The 22,617-nt window shown below is 41.3% G+C and overlaps 1 protein-coding gene across 10 annotated transcripts in view; it reads left to right on the top strand.

The window, feature by feature from the left end:
• Positions 1 to 22,617, top strand: part of Khdrbs3 (KH RNA binding domain containing, signal transduction associated 3) — a 168,395-nt gene that overhangs the window by 126,965 nt on the left and 18,813 nt on the right. For 6 of the 10 annotated variants that reach the window (XR_009593689.1, XM_060389318.1, XM_060389325.1 and 3 more), the window contains one exon: positions 17,319 to 17,396. The exons of the other annotated variants lie outside the window; for them this stretch is intronic. Coding sequence is in view for 5 of the 6 variants with exons in the window: in XM_060389318.1 (XP_060245301.1) it covers positions 17,319 to 17,396 (78 nt within the window). In the remaining variant the exon portion in view is untranslated. The remainder of the gene's footprint in view (positions 1 to 17,318; positions 17,397 to 22,617) is intronic. 10 annotated transcript variants of the gene reach the window in all.

Below are 22,617 nucleotides of genomic sequence, written 5' to 3'. Positions count from 1 at the left end.
GCTTTCGGATATTTTAAGAATTGTGTCTGAAAGCCTTACTTTACCAGATCCGGATTATCATAATGAACAGAACCTCACTTAAGCCACATCTATAATATATAGACTAAAACAGCAGTCTACTCTTCCAACTTAACGTTAGGTCCTCGCAGCCAATAGCGCTCCCTGCTTCTGCTGTTGGAGAGCACATACCTTCAGGGTCAACAGTGGTGACACCCGCAGTGCCAGAGGATGCACCGCCCTGTGTTTGTGGCTCAGTTGGCTTACTTTACACTTTACATGTTGCAATTTCTGTAAAATTAGTTTCATACTTCATTAATTTTCTTAAAGTCTAAAACACATTCTGTGCTGTCATTGTAGTTGGTTGTGGTTGTGGGTTGCCAACTTGGCCTCCTTTTAAAAGAAGGTGGAAGCCATGAGCAGAGCTTGATAATGCATCAGAGCTTGAGGATGCACCACTCTGGAGCCACCAGTATGAGCACTGGGAAAGCCTGTGAAACATGTGGTCCTTGTCCCCTGACACGACCTTGAGGATACACATCAGAATCCAGTAGGCATGCCACTAAAGCCATCTCCTAGTCATTTGCTTTGTTCAAATAAGGAGTGAATGACTTTGAATTGCTTCGTGGCTGCTATTTTCTTTCTCTTAGGCAGGGCTATGCTAAATGCAACTGGATGCCTCTGGCTCTGTTAGGGACCACACTGCCTGAGTAGAAAATTGGAGAGCATACATACATCAGTGTTTTCAAGTTTCTGCTTTAATGTGTTGTCCTTAGCAAACCCGTTATCCACAGACACAGGGTGTTTACAAGTTCAGAGTACTTTTCATTCTGATACAGGTTCAGTGTCTGTAGCATTTGGAGACCGGTGCTATAGGGGCTCAGAACACTCTCTCTCTCTCTCTCTCTCTCTCTCTCTTTCTCTCTCTCTCTCTCTCTCCCCCTCCCTCCCTCCCTCCCTCTCTCCTCCCTCTCCCTCTTACACACACACACACACTCTTTCAGGCAATTGATTCAAGCTCTAAGCCTCTGTTTATATTTTCTTTTGGAGGATTGGGCCATGCTGAAGTGAGATAGGAAAAGGAAGTATGCCCTTCACACTGTGGTCTGCTAGAGGACCAGTGGAGAGAACACGGGTGCTGCCTTGCTTTCACACCTCCACGTTCCTTCTCATTTCACAGGTGGGTAGCTGTAGGAAGCCTACATTCATAAATCTAGAAGGACCCAGTGGTAGGCGTTGCCAAGTGACAATGCAAGGGCAAGAAGACCTTGCTTAACACTTCCCATCTGCTCTCCTATATTTGCCATAACAGAGATTGGAAGATGGGCAGTAATAGAATAAGTAAAGAGGTGGCTGTGCCACCTGTCATATCTTTTCAGTGGAAGGCTCTCTCCAGAAAAGACTTTAAGCTTGATGATCAGCTTTATATGCTGTATATTGCACAGAAAAGTTTATCGGGAGGTTTTATACATGTAGGTTTTTTCTCTCGGTTTCTGAGCCTTTTGTCTTAGAATAAGACATTGTAGTATAAAACATCAGAATTTATTTAATATCACACATTTAACTAATATGATGCCAGCACAGTGACTGAAGAGAGGAATATAACCAGTTCATTGTAATTGGCAATTATAGCTCATTGGAAATTATTGATTGATCTCTGTGGGTTCACAGCTTCATAGTAGCTGTAATGATAAATGTAAATAGATGATGAACGGCATTTGCCATTAGGCCCTGCCCATGATCTCACCTGACTTGAGTTCCACATGCTTTGCCTCCTGAAAGCCCTGCTCCTGGATGTAATCCCTTCCATTCTGAAGCAATTCAGGTCAGTTTACACCTGACATTTTATTCATTCATTCATTCATTCATTCATTCATTTATTCATTTTGGTTTTTTAAGACAGGGTTTCTCTTTGTAGCCTTGGCTGCCCTAGATTCACTTCATAGACCAAGCTGGCCCTGACCTCCCAGAGATCCTACTGCCTGTGCCTTCCTGAGTGCTGGGATTACATTTGTGAGGCACTGCACCAGGGTTACATCTGACATCTTACCTATACCCCTTGTGACAATAATAATACTTTAGTCTGTATTTCTAAGCAGCTGTGAAGTAGCCAAAGAAATATCTGTCCCCTGTAGTGATCACAAATACGAATAAAAGAAAAATTATCTCAGAAGGTGCATATAACCCTAGGAAGTCTGGTGATAGCATTTAGCTTCTAGGGGGATCATTCTAAACTGATGAACTAATTTCTTATTTTACCCAGGTTTTGAGAATACCTACAAGTACACATTTCATCTTCTACTGTCTCTGGTATTTTTATAAAGATATTTAAATTCCAATTTAAAATTTTTTTTAAGTCCTGTTTTGGGCAGTGACTAAATCTGGCATTGGTCATTGTGAGTTGTTTGTGTATCATCTCCAGTGTCGTGGTGACCTGAGTGGTAGATTCTTCCATTTAAGGAATCTGAGGGTTGGGAGGTTCCATAGCCATTCTGAGAATGTAGAACCAAAGGGACTCAGGCTTAAGCCTTTGTCCAACTCTAAAACCATTATCCAGCCAAGAAATGTTGTATTAAAAATTTTTGGCTTGTTTTATGGGAAAGCACCATGTTACCTAATAGGTAGACTTGTTAGAAGCAAGAGTTCTGGATAAGTGTTTTGAATGGCAGCTGCGATCCTGCGTGGCTGTTGTCTACTTTGTGGTGGTTTCAGTCAGTATCTTTAGCATCATGGCATAGTATGATCCCTAGAGCTAGCCTGTGAAGGTTGAGAATAGTTAGGAACTTTTTCTGTGTAAATGCCAACTGCTGTACAACTCAAGATGTGACCATTTAAACATCAGACAGACATTTATATTGGCAACAGCTAGTTCCTACATCTAGGGGCCCTATGGGATGATTTGATCTAGGTTAAAGTTTGTTCACCATGCTTTATAAAACCGTTGCCAGTAGTACTCACTGTGATGATGATGGTTCTTTCCGTTGCTAGGACCCACTGCATGCAGCATGCCAGCCCATCAGACACATCTTTATATAGCTCAGTCCCTAAAAACTATGAACATACACTATTACACAGTATCAGGTAGATATCGACAAGAGGTAGATCCCAACTAAAATTAACATTACAGGTGCCTTAATTAATTATTAATTACATTATAGGTGCCTTAATTCTTAGTGAAAACACCATCAAAAGAAAAGGGGGGTCATAAAAACAAAACAAACAAACAAACACAGTGACAAACCTAGTAAAGGAAAAGAAATCAGTGACATTTGCCAAAATCTAGCAAGGAAGCCTCATTCAGAGTAGTCAGGACTAACACAAGAACTGTCACGGTGGGATTTTGCATTGCAGGATGAAGGCTGGGCTTCATTGTGAACAGAGCAGACAGGATGAAGATATAAGTGGGAGATTCCTAACAGCCAATCATGGAGTGAAGGACATCTGTCTGAACTGTCATTTTGTTTTGTTTTCTTTTATTTTCAGTGCAATAGGAGTTAATTAAGTATCTGAACACTCAAACTATGTTTATTGACAGAATTGTCCTTCCCCTCCAGAACACGTGTACTTTTTAGTCTTTACACATTTGCTGAGAAGGGACAGGTAATCTGTTCCGCTTATTAATATGAAGCATACTTTCTGTATCTTTTTTACAATTTTTTCACTTTATATCCCAGCTGTAGCCTCCACCCTTGTCCCCTCCCAATCTCTCCCTCCCTTTCTCATCTCCCATGCCCCTTCCCCAGGCTACTCATAGGGGAGGTCCTCCTCTCCTTCCATCTGATCCTAGTCTATCAGGTCTCATCAGGACTGGCTACATTGTCTTCCTCTGTGGCCTGGTGAAGCTGCCTGCCCCTCCCCCGTGGGGAGGTGATCAAAGAGCCAGCCACTGAGTTCAGTAAGCAACAGCCCCTGTTCTCCTTCCTAGGGAGCCCATTTGGAGCCTGAACTGCCGTGAGTTACATCTGAGCAGGGGTTCTAGGTTATCTCTATGTATGGTCCTTGTTTGTAATATCAGTCTCAGAAAAGACACCTGGACCCAGATTTTTTGGTTCTGTTGCTCTCCTTGTGGAGCTCCAGACCCTTTCTTTCTATCTCCCCCTTCTTTCATAAGATTTCCTGCACTCTTCCCAAAGTTTGGCTATGAGTCTCTGAGCTGTCATTTTGATATGATGTCTGGAGAGCAGGTGGAAATGAGCAAAAGACCCCTGCAACTGTGACTTCAGGGATTTCTTGGCCACTGCCTTTGGCCTGAGCTGAGGAGACTTTGAAGTGGAGAGCATGTGGAAGTGCAGAGATACTGCCAAGGTAGCTTGGAAACAGAGATGAGGATGGGACTGCTTGTCCCTGGCAAGGCAGGATCCTGATGAGCTTCCCCCTGATAATGGCATCTTCTTGTCCATGAACTACAGTGACTGAGATGTGATGAATACAGCCCTTCAGTGAGGGAGCAGCAATGGTGCAGCAGTTAACTTGAAGCCCCAGAGCCACTGTCAGCTTCTTCCTCCATTGCACTACTTAGTAAACAGGACACCTTCGTTGTACTGAAAAATGATCCAAGAAATTCTGAGGCTCCATAGCAAAATTCTTTAGATAAAACAAGGAAATAATTTTCTCCCACTATTTACTAATCAAGTTGGAGAGGATCAAATAGGTGACATACCTGCCAAGTGTTGGTTACTGTATTAGGGGCTCTGATGCTTGTCATTCGACTTTCCTGTCAGTCCTAAATCTTAGAGAGAAGGAAATGCTGAGCGTACTCAGACTGCAGCCCTGTCCAGTTCAAGATCCCAGCCCAGTTCTGCTTGAGTGTGCAGTAAGTAGGAGGTATGTGTGGAGGGGGAGCATCGTTATAAAGATACAGACTGCCTGAACAGTGCTCACAGGTGGAATCTTTATGCCTTTCCTCCACAAGTGTGTGGAGGCACACTAGGGGCAAAGGCAGCCTAGTGGTTATAAATCAGTTGCAACTGTCAGTTCACTGTTTAACGTTCTTGAGAATACCTGAGATTTACCACAGAGGACTTGTGGGATAATGGCAGTGTATGCAAACAGAGTCCACCAGGGAGATGTGTGACACTGTTCGGATTCAGCGCTGCCATCTGCTTAATAGCGCTGAGAAAAGAGTGCAGGAGCACTTATGATCAGCCTCTCAGAGCAGTGGCATATGCTACGCTAGGTGAGCGTCTGGGAGAAGCTGCTACCTCCGCGGCCTGTGTGGCGGCCGTCTGACAAGTGCACGTGTTGGTTTGAAGTTCAACTTTCAACCTTCACTGTACAGTTTTAAAGGTCTGCTTAGCAGATCTTTCCATGTCTTCTTCCTCCATCTCATACACTCTTAAAATGTGTTTCTGTTGGTTTGTAAAAGAGTTCTCTTAGTAAGTTTTACATAAATGTGATCTTTTAAAGCAAAGTTGCTGTCTGCTTGTTTAATAGGGGTGTGTGTGCTATAAAGTTGAAGGATTTTTTTAAAGAAAAAAAATAGAATATACTTATACTTAAGAACTGGGAGAGAAGCAAAAGGAAAAGCACTTCATGCAATCCCAGGAAAAGGAGTTAGGTATGGGTCTCCTAATAGTCACCCATGGACTGGGAAGAGATGAAGGAGAGGGCCACAGCCGGGATACTAATTGAATAAATTGTCATAAATGATAATAATAATAAAAAAGAAAACCGTGAAAGGTGAATTGAGTTTGGGCAAGGCAGAGAAGAATGGAAATTATGAAATAAAAAATATATGAATACTTGCAAAAAAAAAAAAAGAGTCACCCATGTAATCACTATCACCAAATGAAAAACTTTTGAAGTAAGTTTTGACTTTTCCAATTGAACATCATGGGTTAGTAAAGAAAATAGAGCCTGTGAACGTGAGGAAACCTAGCTTTAATTCTAACTCCTTTACTCCCTTGCCCGTATGAATTTGGCCGGTAGACAGAACTTCCTTGAGTCTTCTCACAGAGCTGTAACAGAACTTACTTGAGGCTGTGTGTTTAAAGGAGCATGCCACATGGCAGTGCCGCAGTGCGTCACTGGAGCCACCTGCGTTGACACCACACACTGCTGGGAGCCGTTTACATCACTTCATAGAAGGGAAATGAAGGAGAGTTTAGACTGTTAGGAGCTGCTTTTCATACCTGAAACCTTTGACAGTCTTCCCTCTTGTACCAAGAAATAAGCAGATGGGGGAGGGGAGGCTTCGATCATGATGTAAAGTGAGTAAATAAATAAATTAATGGAGAAAAAAGGAAATAAGCAGCCTGGATGAATGATCTGTGCCTTCTTAGTCTCATAAAACGTTGTTAGAAACTGTCTTGAGTTACAGTTAGAGTTCTCAGCTCTGTCAGTAGGCCTGTGGTCAGATATTGGTGAGTTATAAAAAAGTCAATTTCTGAAATCTTCAAAATGTATTTAAACCTCGTTTACTAAACAGTCTTTGCAGTAATGATGGGGGTTATATTTGCCCCTTTGTAATTCATTGTGAGGGGATTTTCCTTCTATGCAAGCTGTAATTGTAGATGCCCTTGGACTTCCGGTTCCACGGTGAGCACCCCACAGTAAGAGCTCTATGAGAGACACAGGAGGAGAGGAGGTGCCAAGAGTATCTAGGTGAAGAGGATTAGAGGAAGGTTCTAGTTTCCCACTTGCTCTATTAAGACTGATTGTGATATAATTACTTGCAGTGGGTAATGCAGTCTGGGGAAAAGTTTCTTTGGGACATGTTGATTTTGGGGGTGTAGGCGGAAGGGCAACCTACCTTATACTTGATATGAACTATTTTATGTTTAATAGCTCACCACACAGCTGTTAGCAATTGTTCTATCTGAGGTCATTAATTATAAGTATGTTGTCATGATTGAGTCTACTTTATTTTTAAGTAAATGGTTGTTTTATTTCTGGCCTTGTCTTTTGTAATTGTACCACAGTATTTGTTCCCGGCATTAGAGGAGGTCAGGTGAGGTGCTCCGTGAAGTGGAAATGTGTATACCTAGGAATCTGGCACACTTGCTGTCAAGCAGACGCTCGTGTTCCTTCCCTAAATCTCCATATCCTCACCTATAAAAATGAGAATCAGTAGTGCCAGCATGTACCGCTTATAATGTGGGGGTTGAGCTGAGAATTTATTAATCTGTGTGGCCTGAGTAGAGGTGGCACCCGCTCTTCTGTTCCATTATATCTTTCCTGCCTTCTGGCGTTTGTAGGTGTTTGCCTGTGCTTACTACTGGTGACTGGTGAACCACTCAGGCCACCTCCTCCATCATCCTCCATGCACTTTGTCTGTGTGTCTTGGCGTGTGCTGTACATTTAAAAGCAATAGCAGTCTCGACTTTATGCTACTGTGTCCTGCCTGACGTTTTTATTTGATACAGTGTAGAAGACCAGGAACTGATGAACATATAGAAAGAACAGTAGGATTAATGACCAAAACAAAACGCCACTGTCTTCCTTAATCACATTCTTAGTCGCTTAGAAGCACTGCTGTACCTCAGCAGCATGATTTATGCTGACCATGGAGAGTCACTTGCTCCAATTGCAGCTTTCTTTTTGTCTGTCTGTCTCTTTCTTTTGTTCATTCTTTCTTAATGATCAGTAAAAGTATTGGTGATGCCCTTAGTACTGCTACGTTTAGAGACATAAATTATATTGTTTGCATACATATTTTATAGCCTGATAAGAATTTTTTACATGTGGGGGAAAAAAAACATGCATATGAGCCTAGCCCAGGTAGCAGGGAAGTGTCTCAGGAAAGGCTGAATCAACACTTTATTGATTAAAAATAACTGAGTGCTTTACGTGCCTTGGTTACTCTGCTTTGTTTTGAATCACTGCCCTCCTGTTTACTCACTGTGACTGGGTAAACCATGTAACCTGTGCTGTATGATTATAAAAGCAGCTACCTATTCGGGCAGTCACTGAGCTCCTGTGTGGAAGCAGTGTAGCTTCAGAAAGAATTGTTCAGAGGCTCCTTTACATTTTCAAATTAAAGCCTAATTTGACAGGAGGTTTCTTGGACTTAGTATAACATTAAGTCTCTGTCTGCTGGTGTGGCTTTCTTTATTGGGAGCAGGAAGAAAAAATCACTGCAAGTGTGAACACTGCTGTGCTTTCCACCTGGCTTCACAGAAGCCTCTGCAGCAATTACAGAGCTGGTGTCAGCACACATACCTCTTTTAATATCTTCCAGTTGGGGTCTAGGTGTAGGTCAGCTATCTGTAGTTTTTTGTTTGTCTGTTTGTTTTTGGTTTTGTGTGTGTTTGTGTTTAACTCTACAGAAGCTTTCCACAAGCAGCCATGGTTGAAGGCCATGCCTGCCGACCAGCAAATGGGGTTGTGCACATATCGAAAACACTTTCCACAATGTCTAGCAGACAGTTGCTAAATAAATTATTGGCGTTTCTGTGGCATCATCATTCACTTGTTCATCAGATTTCCACAGAGTACTTACTGTGCACTAAAGATTGTCCTGTATGCTAAAGAAGAGTTGTTGAACAAAATGCATAAAGCTCTCTACCCTTTACAGTTTAAGTTCTGCTGATGGCAATTATAAATGAGTTGGGCATGTTCAGCTTTGTTGAGAAGATTGATTTAAGATTTGAAAGCAATTCCAGAGCTTACCTGAATGATGGGCATCTATGAGAATGCTAGTCTGTGCCAAAGACCAGGAATGGCACTGTTTCATGTATTCTGCCATCCTAAATGCTATAATTTTCTTGTTTGAACTCATGATTCGAAAATCTTCTCAACAGAAAGTATTTCATTTATTTTTGAGATTTTTAAAACAGTTTGATATAAGAATGTTTAAAGAATATGTTACCGTAATTTTCTATCTAAACTTAGCAATAACATTGAAATAACTTACACATTTAAACCTTTGACGTTAGGTGACAGAGACAGACAAATTACTGTGAGTTCTAGGCTAACCAGGTCTACACAGGAAGTTTCAGTCAATCCATACCTACACAGTGAGACTCTGTCTCAAAAAGCAGTAAAGAAAGCTAACCAAAATCTGTGGGGCTGGAGAAGTGTCTTCAGGTATTGTTCTAGAAGAGAACTAAGTTCAGTTCCCAGCATCCATGCTGGGTAGCTCACAACTGCTTATGAATCCACTTTCAGGGGATCCAGTGCCCTCTTGTGACTTCCAAAGGCACCTGGACTCACATCCTTATAACCGCATGGAGACACACACATAAAAACATAAGTAGAATGTTTAAATTAACTGTGGAGTTAGAGGAGAGTATTGTTTGGCCATCCAACATACAGTTCATGGTAACAACTGTGTTCAGTAGAATAGTAGCTGTCAAAGGTGTCCAGGCTCTGGTCCCCAAAACTGGCAAGTGTGTCACCTTAAATTGTAGGTGGATTTTATATATATGTTAACATAAAGAACTGAGTTGAGCAAATTACACTGAGTATCTGAGTTATCATAATCTCACAGCAGAAAAGACAGAGAACATGTAGCTATGGAAAAAACACAAAGTTGAATCAACACTGCCAACTTTGAGGATGGAGAGAGGGGCTACAAACGGATACTGCATGTTAGCTGCCTTCATTTGTAGTAATCTCCTGTAGCAAACAAGCAAGCAGAAATACAGCCAACATTCAGACCAAAGATTACCCTTTGCAACTGTAGCTGTTCTATATTTCCAGTTGTTTCTCATAAAACAGTCAGCAGTCAGTTTACAAAATAAAAATTTATAAGACGAGGAAATACAATAATCAAGAGATTGTTAGTTGCCAAAATTGATATAATTGATCAATAAATAAGAATATAAAGGGAAATAGCAAGTCAGCATTAAAAGATATTGAATGATACTATCAAACCCTTAACCTAATGCTAATAGTGCCCTGCATTCAGGAAAACCAAAATACACATTATTCCCAAGTTGAGATAGAAATTCTGGCAACACAGATAATATTCTGTACAATACAATAAGATTCATCAAGTTTCTGTGGATGACAGTTATAAGGACATGGGAAATACACAAGAAGAATCCAAAATAACTTGTAAGAAAATGCCAGCAGCAAAGACTCACAGTGTATCAAAGCAACAAAGGAGTGAACTGAAGTAGATTCCAGTCACCAAAAGCTAAGGAATTGGAGCAGGAACAACAAATACTATTTGATTGTTAGTGTCCGTCATGATGTAAAATGGCACAGTCCTGAACACCATAATCCCAAGTGTTGACACCTGTTTGGATCAAAACCCCCAGGCCACAGTCCTGAAAGCAAAGTTTGGGATAATGAGATTCTAAAAGATGAAATCCCTGAACCATAATTCTCAATTAAAAGGGCTGCAGGGAAAGGCTGGAAACACCCATTTGGGTGAGGAATTGGCATGCTTTGCATTGTTGCAGGCCAAGTGCCTTCAAACCAGCCTCCCAGAGAATTTAGCCAAATTCAGAGATATTCTGGGCTGGAGATTGTCAGGATAAGGGCAACTAGACAGTGAACCAGCCTTCCTTAGAGCTGTGAAGTCTTACATTTACCGCTTAGAAACAGAAAGGCTGGGTTTCACTTCTTTTTGTTCCATTTTCACATTGGCTATTGGGTATCAACTTTTATAACTTCTCAGATTTTTAGGCATATGGGGTTACCAGATTTAATTCTGTTGGATTTGAAAATTGTAGAACTGTTCCTCTTGTTTATGTATCCAGGACTAGAAAAACCAAGGTATTCTGGAAATATTTGAAGAAGGCGAAACTAGCAGAAGAAAATAGATTTCAGTTGCATCCCCAAACCGCAATGAGAAATTTGCAATCAGGTAGAATTAGAGCTTTCTAAGAACGACTTTCAAGGTAATTCCAACAGCTTTCTATTTATTCTGGTGTATTTGATGGAGAAACCAGATGCTTAGGATGGCTGCATGATGGAGCAGTGATGAAAACTTTTTATCTGTAACTCCTCATCTTGTGTTCATATTTTTCCCAACAGATGAAATATGGAGAACATGACATTAAGTGAAGTGACTCAAACCCAGAAAGAGAAAAATACATGTTCTTTTCTCATATGCAGATCCAAGAACTTGTGAGGAATTGAATCTGTTGACCTGGAGAAGCTAGCACGGTTTCAGATTGATTAAAAAGCATATTTACAGTTAACAGTAGGACATACATCAGTGTCACCAATATGGTTCCTGCCATATTTGTGCTGTATGCATGTGCTTACACGGTGGACAGCTACGTATAACAGAGCATGTAGGAGCACAGCACAGACTCAGGGATACTGATGGGGAATGCTCATGTGATACCAATAATAATACCAAAAGAAAACTCCAGCAGGGTGGTTTGTTGTGAATCCTGTCAGGCTTTGAGAAATTCAGTCTGATGTTGTGCAGTCCTTCTGGAAGTGGAGGATTCGGGACTGTGTTCAAGTTTATTTTTTAAGGCCACTGCACCAAACCTGACCCCTACATCAGAAGAAAAGACAAACCCCATAGCTATAGGTGGTAGTCACTTATGACTGTACATGTACACTTACCAAAATATCAAGTCAAGTGTAGTAGTGTGTGAAAGCAAAGGATTATCTCTCTAAGTAGATTTACCTCATTACTAGAAGGATTGATTAAAATGAGAGTCCTGTACCTCACCACAGTAAATGATCACGTGATCATTTGATGTACATTGACAATGACAAGTAGAAATCAGGACAAATAAGAAATAAAAGAAAATTTCCATTAAGTTGATAAAACTCATGAAAAAAAACAGCCAAATGAATTATTGTATGTAAAATATCTCTTTCTTTTCTGCTAAATGGAATGTGCTGCTTTTCCAGACACTGCTCTTGTTCCCTGTAGTGCTGAGGGCAGCTCAATGAGGCAAGGGTAGGAGGAAAAAACAAAGGCACAAACTAGAATGGACCAGATGAGGAAGAATGGCTTAACTGCAAGGCCACGACTGAGTGAAAGAAACTAATAATTACTTTGGTTGCATGACACAAAGGATACAAATCACATATTTCTGTGTATCAGCAATTACTATCTTAGAACTTCTAATAAATCACATTAGCATCAAAACTAAGTATGTAGAAAAGATTCATGGTTTTTTTATTTTTTTTTTGTAACACTATTTTGTGCTTTTATTTTTCTTCCCTATTTCTTTTCTTTTTTTATTTTTTATTTTTATTTTTTCTTTTTTTTTAAATTTTTCATCAATTACACTTTATTCATTCTGCATCCCCCCATAAGCCCCTCCCTCCTCCCTCTGCATGCATGCCACTTACCAAGTCCACTGATAGGGGAGGTTCTCCTCTCCTTTCTGATCTTAGTCTATCAGTTCACATCAAAAGTGGCTGCATTGTCCTCTACTATGGCCTGGTAAGGCTGCTTCCCCCCAGGGGGAGGTGATCAAAGAGCAAGCCAATCAGATTATGTCAGAGGCAGTCCCTCTTCACATTACTATGTAACCCAATTGGACTCTGAACTGCCCTGTGCAGGGGTTCTGGGTTTTCTCTATGAATAGTCCTTGGTTGGAGTATGAGTCTCTGGGAAGTTCCCTGTGTTCAAATTTTCTTGTTCTGTTGCTCTCCTTGTGGAGACCCTGTCCTCTCCAGCTCTTACTATTTCCCAGTTCTTACCTAAAATTCCATTCACTCTGCCCAACAGTTGCCCATCAGGCTCAGCATCTGCTTTGATAGTCTGTAGGGCAGAGGCTTTCAGAGGCCCTCTGTGGTAGGTTCCTAGGTTGTTTCCTGTTTTCTTCTTCTTCTGATGTCCATCCTCTTTGCCTTTCCGGATGGGGATTGGACATTTTAGTTAGGGTCCTCTCTCTTGCTTAGTTTCTTTAGATGCACAGGTTTTAGTGGGTTTGTCCTATGTTGTATGTCTATATGAGTGAGTATATACCATGTGTGTCTTTTTGCTTCTGGGACAACTCACTCAGGATGATCCTTTCCAGATCCACCATTTACCTGCAAATTTCATGATTTCCTTATTTTCCATTGCTGAGTAATATTCCATTGTGTAGATGTACCACAATTTCTGCATCCATTCTTCAGTTGAGGGGCATCTGGGTTGTTTCCAGCTTCTGGCTATTACAAATAAAGCTGCTACAAACATGGTTGAGCAAATGTCCTTTTTGTGTACTTGAGCCTCTTTTGGGTATATGCCCAGGAGTGGTATGGCTGGATCTTGGGGAAGCACTATTCCTAGTTGTCTGAGAAAGCGCCAGATTGATTTCCAGAGTGGTTGTACAAGTTTACATTCCCACCAGCAGTGGAGAAGGGTTCCCCTTTCTCCACAACCTCTCCAGCATGTGTTGTCACTTGAGTTTTTCATCTTGGCCATTCTCATGGGTGTAAGGTGAAATCTCAGGGTTGTTTTGATTTGCATTTCCCTAACGGCTAGTGAGGTTGAGCATTTCTTTAAGTGCTTCTCTGCCATTCGGTATTCCTCTACAGAGAATTCTCTGTTTAGCTCTGTTCCCCATTTTTTAAGTGGATTACTTGGTTTGCTGCTTTTCAGCTTCTTTAGTTCTTTATATATACTGGATATGAGTCCTCTGTCAGATAAAGGGTTGGTGAAGATTCTTTCCCAATCTGTAGGCGGTCGCTTTGTTTTGATGACGGTGTCCTTTGCTTTGCAGAAGCTTTTCAGTTTCATGAGGTCCCATTTATTGATTGTTGCTCTTAGAGCCTGTGCTGTTTTTTTTATTTTTTATTTGTGTGTATGGGTGTTTTTTATACAGGTTTATCTATACATCACATGAGTACCTGGTGCCCAATGAGGTCAGATATAGGTACTGGAACTAGAGTTATAAATGGTTGTGAACTACCATGTAGGTGCTGGGAATTGAATATGAGATTCCAGAAAGAACAGCCAGAACATTTAAGTCTTTTAACTGCTGACTTGTCTTTCCAGACCTAAACTTTATTTTCTTTTTTTATATTTTTAATTATTTCATTTAATTTATTTAATGTATATGGTCTAGCTACATAAGGACATTTTCATAGAAGTGTAGGTCATACATGGAGCATATTCTTTTTTTTAAACTAATTTATTTAATTTTTATTTTATGTGCATTAGCGTGAGGGTATCAGATGCCTTGGAACTAGCATTATAGACAGTTGTGAGCTGCCATGTGGGTGCTGGGAATTGAACCTGGATCCTTTGGAAGAGCAGTCAGTGTTTTTAACCACTGGGCCATCTCTCCAGCCCGAGCATATTCTTTTTAACATGACATAAAATTTACTATTTAAGTTAATATTGTAGTTATTTTAGTAATATGTTCAGTTTATGAAGTCCCTTTGGAACATTTCTATCCCTCTAGTCAGCTCCTTTATACTATTTTTCTTATCCCTTTCATAGCCTCAGCTCCAGACATCCTTGGTTTACTATTATGTCTGTAGCTTTCACTCTTCTGGATGTTTCATACATACATATATAGCCACAGCCACTGTGTTATCTTTTATATCACATGCTTGCATGTATCGCTTTTTTTTTCTGAGTAATATTCCATAGTATGAGTATATCACTTTTGGCTTATTTCTTTAATAGTATTGGTTACTGGGCTGTGCCTGAGGTTAGGTGTCATTGGCTAATTCTACCGTGAACATTTTTGCTCATCATTGTGTGGACTTGTTTATAGATAACAGGGACTTTGAAACTACTACATTAAACAATTTGTGTTTAACATTTGAAGAAGCTTTCCAGCCGTTACAACACACGGGGATCCATGCTTGTAAGCCCAGCATGTGGGTGAGTAAGTTAGGAAGATCACAAGTTCAAGGATGGTCCACGCTGCGTAGAGAATCTGAGGTGTTCGTGTTACAATAGGGCTCATACTTTAGAAAGGGGTGGAGAAGACAGAGAGGAGCCCATTTGTTTTTAAAGTGGGAGTGCTGTTTAAAAATCTCACTGGGAATGTATGAAGCTTCTTAGGGATGAGTTTGGTAAAACTGCACATTTCTTTTGTACTGACAATCATTAATATTATATAGAGTTTAATGACAGCTATTAAATGGAGATAACTCATGGTTTTGGATTTTTAAGAGAAAATGTTACATGTCAACCCCTAGCCCCACCATTCTGCTCTCTGTAAAATCATTACTACAGGCTGCTTTGTGGTTTTCCCTATACAACAGATATAAGGATTGCCAGTAAAAACACTTTCAAGATTGACAAGTGAGCCAGTGGAACACTGGGGAGCAGCTGTAAAATGGTGACGGAGCATTTTCTGGTGCTGTGCAACAGCTACAGACCTCAATGGCAAGAGCACGCCTCGCCACACACTGCAGGTGGCTTGACTATCAGACACAAGCAGAAGTTTAAACAAATAGGCTTGATACACATTCAGCCTTGATCTCCATTATACCATGGAGCACACATGCCGGCTCTCCCTCAACTTCAAGATCACCCCTCCAAAAAAAAAAAAAAGTTATGGTTTTTGAACTTGAACACATACTCCATTCTTTTGAACCCCATCCTTAGCAATCTGTCAGTTTCCTGTTCCTCCAGAACGACTCTTTAACCCTTTGCCATGCTCAGCTCCCCGGAGGCCCGTGTGCCAGTTTCCCACCTTGCGTCTTTCTGTTGCTTCTATCTGGAAAGTGCTCTTGTAGCTTTTGCATGCTGTGTGCAGAAAGGTTGGGTGTGGGTACAAGCTCCTCCACTGGCTGTGTGAGCATGAGCTGCTGTGCAACATACTTCTGAAACCTTATATTTAACTGCTGGGATGCCATAACAGTGCTTCCCCTCCTGGTTGTGCAACGCCATTAGGTGCGGCCAGTATAAGACATTGTCCACTGTTGTTATTGTTATTAGGCTTGCATCATGACTATAAGTGCTTTACTCTCAGGCAGTACTGGATGTTGGCTGAATAGATCATGTGATCTCCAAGTGTTTCCAGGGAGTGTAGTGCTTTAATACTGTCAACAGCGTCTCTGAGTAGCTGCTCTGTTTCACTTAGGCTTTGCCACAGTCTCAAGAAATATGCATTTTTCCAAACAATGTTCCTAATGAGAAAGAAATAACTTTGCCTAAGTTTGTACAAAAGAAACTGAAGCCTAGCTTCTTGTTTGTTTACCTCTAAAGCCTGCTTCATGGTAACTGTTTCCTTGATCTCATTTTCTGAAGTAGGTGCAGTAAGATGGAAGGATGATTTAAGATGAAGACCTGGTTGTGTCAGAGCATCCATATGGCATTGTCTAGCATCACAGTGGTGCTGCCTGTGTGTCTTCAGTGGAACCCAGAGGGATCATTGCTAGGCTTATATGCAAGGCTCTCCTGTTATGACCTGGGTGGAGGGTGAGGTGTGGTAGAGGTGGATTCCTTACCAACAAAGGATTGTTATCCTTTTGCATGATTTTTTTCTAGGAATCTGGTTAAAATTAATTTTTCCAATTAAGTGGCACCATCTGTATCCTCTATCCTCTGTTCTAGTAGAAAGTGTAGCTGTGCTCCCTGGGTCAAGACCAGGCAAGTCCATACCCTTTTCTTAGATCCTTTCAGCTCTATGTTACAATATATCAACCAAATAAGGAATTTGTTTGTTTGAGGCAGAGTTGAAGCAGTTCCTAGCTACTGTGAGGACAATGTGGGAGCTTGGAGTCTAGCCTTCTGGTGCTCTTGTCCATCCCTCTTCACAGGAGGTCAGCTTTCTTTTAGGATACTTCCTGGAAGTTTCCTTTCTTGAGCTATCCCATCTCAGTGACTACTTCCTCTGCAAAAGGAGCTAAAAAGCAGAGAGGGTTGATGCATTATCACTGTCGGGAGTCCGCTTATTAAGAAGAGGAAGTACAGTTGCAGAGATGACTCTGGTTAAAGAGCACTGAAGACACAGATTCTGTTTGTAGCAACTACATGGCAGCTTACAACCATCTGTAACTCCAGTTCCAGTGCCCTCTTTTAGCCTCTGAAGGTACCAGACTCGTGGTACACACACACACACACACACACATGTGACCAGAATCCTCATACTGATATAATAAAAATAAACCTTTCAGTAAGAAGAAATGCATGTCAGCAGGGAGCCTATCCTGTTGGTTTTCTCCCTTGTCATATAAAAGAATTTTTTATTATTATTTTATTTTGCTAAGATAGAGTGTACTTACAGCAAAGAAATGTATATTTATCTGAAAGAAACAACTGAGTAGTGCCTGGTTTCGTGGGTATGTGACCCAAAGGGAGCTGTTTCCTGCACCTTGGGAGTGTCTATGACTTTTTCTGTTAGACTTGATCATGAGATTTTTAATTCCAGTAACCTCCTTTGTCACCTGAAGTGGCATGCCTTCGTTTAAAGCACTCAGACATATCACAGATGAGACTGTTGTGATTGATGGTTAAATTGGATGGTAGTGAAAAGCAAGTCAGAGTAACTGGGCTTTTTTCCCAGCTTGTGGCAGCCTTTCCGAGGGTCCTTGGATAGATCACTTTGTGTCTCTGAAGCTGCTTCCTCATCCCACGTCAAACTGTAAGTCTTCAGTTAGCATGCTTTTACCTCTTTGGCTTTTTTCTTTTTCTTACCTGCCAATGCATACCTTTCTTCTTCCTAGAAACCAGGCCTCCCTGCCCCATGATTTACACGAATCTGAGCTCCCAGGTTCTATAGCACCACACTGGGCATACCCACTTGTCTGATTTGCATGAGGAACCGACTAGACACGTTCCATTGCAAAGACCAAACTCTGTTTGCTGCTTTATTCCCAAGGTTGGCACATAGTAGGTACTATGCATCGGCTCAATGAGCTTGGAAGGAGGACAATGCTGAAATGCCGCAGAAGTCATCTCACACAGCATAATGTGGGAGCTGCATATATCTGAAGTGGTAGATGGGTGTTGCTTTCAAACTAGGTTTATAAAATGGACAAGCCGCATTATGGGGGAAGATGGTGTGTGTGGAAGACCAGCACAGTGCATCATCTCTAACAAGCTGCTTCCATGACTGCTGTCCTAAACTGTTTGCATGCTGTATATTTGTTGTGTTCCTGTTATTGTCATAAAACACCCTGACAAAAGCCACTTTTGGGTTAATTTGGCTCCTCGTTTCTGGGGAAAGCATCATGGCAGCTGATCACATAGCATCCACAGTCAGGAAGCAGAGAACAATAGATGCTCGTGCTCAGGTTGCCTTCTTTTTATTCACTAGTGACACCAGCCCGTGGATGTCACTGCTCAGTCTTTCCACCTCATCTAACCTAGTTTAGAAGGTGCCAGCAGGGTCGCCTCTGGGGTGGTTCTAGAGATCATATGAGACAGCTGTGGTTTCAGTGGATCCTCCATTAAGATAGGAAGAGCCAAAAAAAAAAAAAATAGGAAGAACCTTGGCCACAGGGGTCTTCAGTGTTCTCTGAGGCATATGTCTCACAGTGTGCAAGCTGGTACTTTAGCATCTGTGGTGAACAGAGGAAGAGGAGAGGAAGGGGATGCGGGGCCTCTCTGGGGAGATGAACTTTAAACAGTAAAAAACCTTCTGGCAGATGTATTGGATTGTGTTGCTGTGACAAGTGATCCAAAGTTAATATCCAAGAATCTTTGAAAATAATCATTTCTATTAACCGATTTAAGGTAGTGTAGTCTGAATGCCACTAGGTAGGTCACATGACCCTCCAAGATCAATTTCTTCTCTCTGATTTGACAGAGTACTAGCCAGCATATTCATATCATTTATAGTAGAGGTGATGCTTAAAATACTTCACAGTAGGAAATATTCCAATTGTAGGAGGCAATTGCTGTCTTTGATTGGCATTTAAAACATTTTTATTAGACAAAGTGATTATTACATCTGAAACGAGGCTTTACAAACTTAATTATAACAATAGGGTTAGGAACAACAGCCAGCATTTATTTTGTACTAAATGGCAGGCTAGTGAAAGGGCTTTGCATGTGTGAACTCTGATTACCCCACGTTTGTCATCAGCCTGTCATCTAAACCACAGCTGCCTTGTTGACTTAAGAAGCACTGCAAGCCACTTTTTTCTTCATTTACGCATCCTTCCTTTCTGTGTTTGATTGAGCTTTTTTTTTTTTTTTTTTTTATGTCTGAGATACTTCTAGAAGCCGAATCTCCAAAGGATGAGCTGCCTATTCAGAATGGTGCTGTTTCCAACAGGGAGACTAGGATCCAGGATCCGTTCTGTTCACAACTGAGCCTTTAAGCCAGACCCTGGCATCTTAGTCTTTAGCAGTGCTGGGACTCCATAATTGTCACCTTTTTTTTTTTTTTTATTAGTACTTGATGCCTAATAATACCTGATCTTCCACAAGCCCTGTGAAACAGGTAGCTGTGATCTGGACAGGCATTAGTCTAATGGACAAGGGAACAATAGTGACCAACATAGACTTTGAGGATCGCAGTAGCCTCTGGGGGCACATGCTCTAAACATGGTGCATTACCTTCTATTTTTCAGGCCCATGACAGCTCTATCCAAGTAAACCTACTCTCATGGCAACACTGAGGGACCGTTTATAGAAAACTAAATGACATTGGGAAAGGCTAATGGTATCCCTGGAGTCTGGCTGCTATGATAGAGTAATCATGGGCAGAAACAGCTTTTGGGGTCCGTGCACCCATGTAAAAGTGACAGGATCCATGTTAAGCGGTGTTAGACCAACAGCAGCACATGGAGTAGTTTGGGGAGCTCATGGGCTAAAACGTGGTGGGGTAGGAAAGCTTCCATAGAAGGACATCCTGCTGTCACGTACACCCTGTTTGCCAGAGTTAGGACCTCAGGCTAGGTTCTTGGGCATTGTGGGTATCAGCAAACGTATTCTGGGGAAGTATCTGTAAGGTCAGATATTGCGAATTTTGTAAATATAAGGCCTTGGGCATAGATAAATTGAGTAAGCTTTTCATTGACAGGGATCTTTGTTCTCACCCTGGCTTCACAGTTTACCGGTTTCGTTACTTGAAGGATATTTCTTAGTCTATATAACTTGAATGTTTTCTATTTTGTGAAATGGGGATTGAAACTGAAAGAATTCTGAAGTACAGTGTGTGTGTGTGTGTGTGTGTGTGTGTGTGTGTGTGTGTGTTTGTGTGTGTGTGTGTGTGTGTGTGTGTGTGTCTGTCTGTCTGTGTATGTGTAGGTGAGTGCTGGTACCTCAGTAAGCCAAAAGAAGTTGAGATTCCCTAGAACTGAAGGCACAGGCAGTTGTAAGCCGCCTAACATGGGTCCTGGTGACTGAGCCTGTGTGTTGTGCCAGTGTAGCAAGTACTGTTAACCACTGAACCACTGCCCCAGCCCTGTTCAGTTCCTAAAGTATTTAGAAAGCCTGATTATGAATGGACAAATAAAGCAGGTTACATTGTTTTTCTGGAGTAACGACGTGACTTAACAAGGAAATGGACTTTTTTCATAGAAAGTCATAGAATAGAAACTGACACCAATGCCATGTTAAAATTCAGGTTTTAATACTGCTCAATTTTATAAAATAAAATTACTATTAAATATTTCAGTATCAGTTTTATATTTTTAAAAGAATTTATTTCTTGTAAATACGTGTGACTTCTCTAAAAGACTCTACCTAGCAGTGTATCAAAGCAGATACTAATACTTTTAACTAAACCTTCGGCAGAGTTCAGGGTATCATATGAAAGAAGGGGGAATTAGTATGACCTGGAGAGGACAGGAGCTCCACAAGGACCAAATATGTCTGGGCACAGGGGTCTTTTCTGAGACTGTTTCTGCAACCAAGGCCCATGTATGGATATAACCTATAACCTCTGCTCGGATATAGCCCATGGTAGCTCAGTATCCAAGTGAGTTCTCTAGTAAGGAGAACAAGGACTATTTTTTGACATGAACTCAATGGCTAGCTCTTTGACACCCCCCACCCCCGGAGGGCAGAACAGGCCTGCTAGGTGACAGAGGAGGACTTTGTAGCCAGTCTTGAAGATACCTGATAAACCAGGGTCAGATGAAAGGGGAGGAGGTCCTCCCCTATCCGTGGACTTGGAAAGGGACAGGGAGGAGATGAGGGAGGGAGGGTGGGATTGGGAGGGAATGAGGGAGCGAGATACAGCTGGGATACAAAGTTAATAAACTGTAACTAATATTTACAAAAATAAAAATAAATATGTGTGTGTCTGTGTGAATCTGTACACATGAGTGTAGGTACCCGTAGAGACCAGAGGAAGGCATTTGACTCCCTGGAGTTGGAGTCCCAGGCAGTTGTAAGCTGTCCAATGTGGGAACCTCATTCATGTCTTCCTTCACTTCCAGCATGTTCTCATAACCACTGAGCACACACACACACACACACACACACACACACACACACGTAAAAAAAATTACTATTTTTTACTGAGAGAGGTTTTTTTCTCCTCTGTCATTTTAAATTATATTGTCTGAGAAAAAGAAAACAGGTTAAATATCTTGATAATTTTTAAGTTCTTTATTTCTGAGGTTTTGGAGTGTAATTCAGTGGTAGGCTGCTTGCCTAACATGTCCAAGATAACTACTGTTTGTTTTGTTTTGTTTTTCAAGACACAGTTTCTTTGTGTAGCCGTGGCTGTCTTGACTCCCTTTGTAGAGGAGGCTGGCCTTGAACTCAGAGCAGTGCACCTGCCTCTGCCTCCCTGAGTGCTGGGATTAAAAGTGTGCACCACCACACCATGCTGATACCTATTTCTTATTTATCACCTTCACCAAGTTTTATTTTGTAGCTTAAGAACAATGTGATAAAATCATTTGACAGTTTCCTTTGTCATCCCTCCCTTCAGCGCCACTATGGATGTTCTGAGTAATGTGATATCTCCCGGCCAGATTAGCGGTCAGTTTTGAGAGTTGAGAGGTCTAGAATTCAGGAAACTAGACCTTCAGTTTTCAATACCTGATAGTGTTACTGAACCTCTCTCTTAAGAGTCAGGGAGATTTCCTGATTAGACTATAAATTTGTCCTGGCCTTTTAAATTGAACATTATTTAACTTTCTGGCATACCATGGAGGTGCCATGGATTCAGTTTTAGACTGCTGAAATTAAGAGAACTTGAAGGAAAGCAATCCACAAGGATCTTTTTCCCCATGCAAATGTGATGATGATGCTCTAATCTGGTCTCTTATGTGTGCAGAAGTATTATGACTGTAAAAAAAACAAAACAAACAAAAAAAACCACAACGGGCATTCTCTTAATTAGACAGGTCTCCATTGCTAGAAATGCTAATACTGATGTGAGCAGTCAGTGAGTTTTAAGGTTTTTGTTCTTTTGGAGAGTATGGTTTTAGTAAAGCATGTACAACTTTACTCTCATGATTTGGTGCAGATTTCATCAGGGTGAAAAAGGCAAATAGCATGTCAGGTTTTTACTCCTGTGATGTTATTACTTCATGGATCCTGGAGGTCCTCAGGACACACTTTGAAAGCTGTGGTTCTGGACCATTTCAAGATGTAACAGCAATCTGTAGGAGAAAGATGCATCATCCCTGGACCAAGCAGCACCAGGGTGGGGCAAGTTATCTAAATTGTGTTTTACGTGTGTGTGTCTCATGAAATAAATTGCCCTATCACATACACTATTGGTAGGCCGAACTGTCGGCTCTTCTTGCCTGTCACAGGGAGCCAAATGAATGCAAGTGTAAATTCTCCAGTGAAGAGGAATAGTATTCCTGATTTACCTGAACACATTTTGCAAAACACTGAAGACAGCCAGAAGGCCAGTGCCATCTCTTTTTCCATAGTAGGTGCCATTAGCC

The sequence above is a fragment of the Meriones unguiculatus genome, chromosome 8, assembly GCF_030254825.1.
Source record: "Meriones unguiculatus strain TT.TT164.6M chromosome 8, Bangor_MerUng_6.1, whole genome shotgun sequence".
Classification (NCBI taxonomy): domain Eukaryota; kingdom Metazoa; phylum Chordata; class Mammalia; order Rodentia; family Muridae; genus Meriones; species Meriones unguiculatus.
The sequence above is the reverse complement of the archived record's forward strand: the minus strand, read 5'-3'. Positions and strand labels throughout refer to the sequence as shown.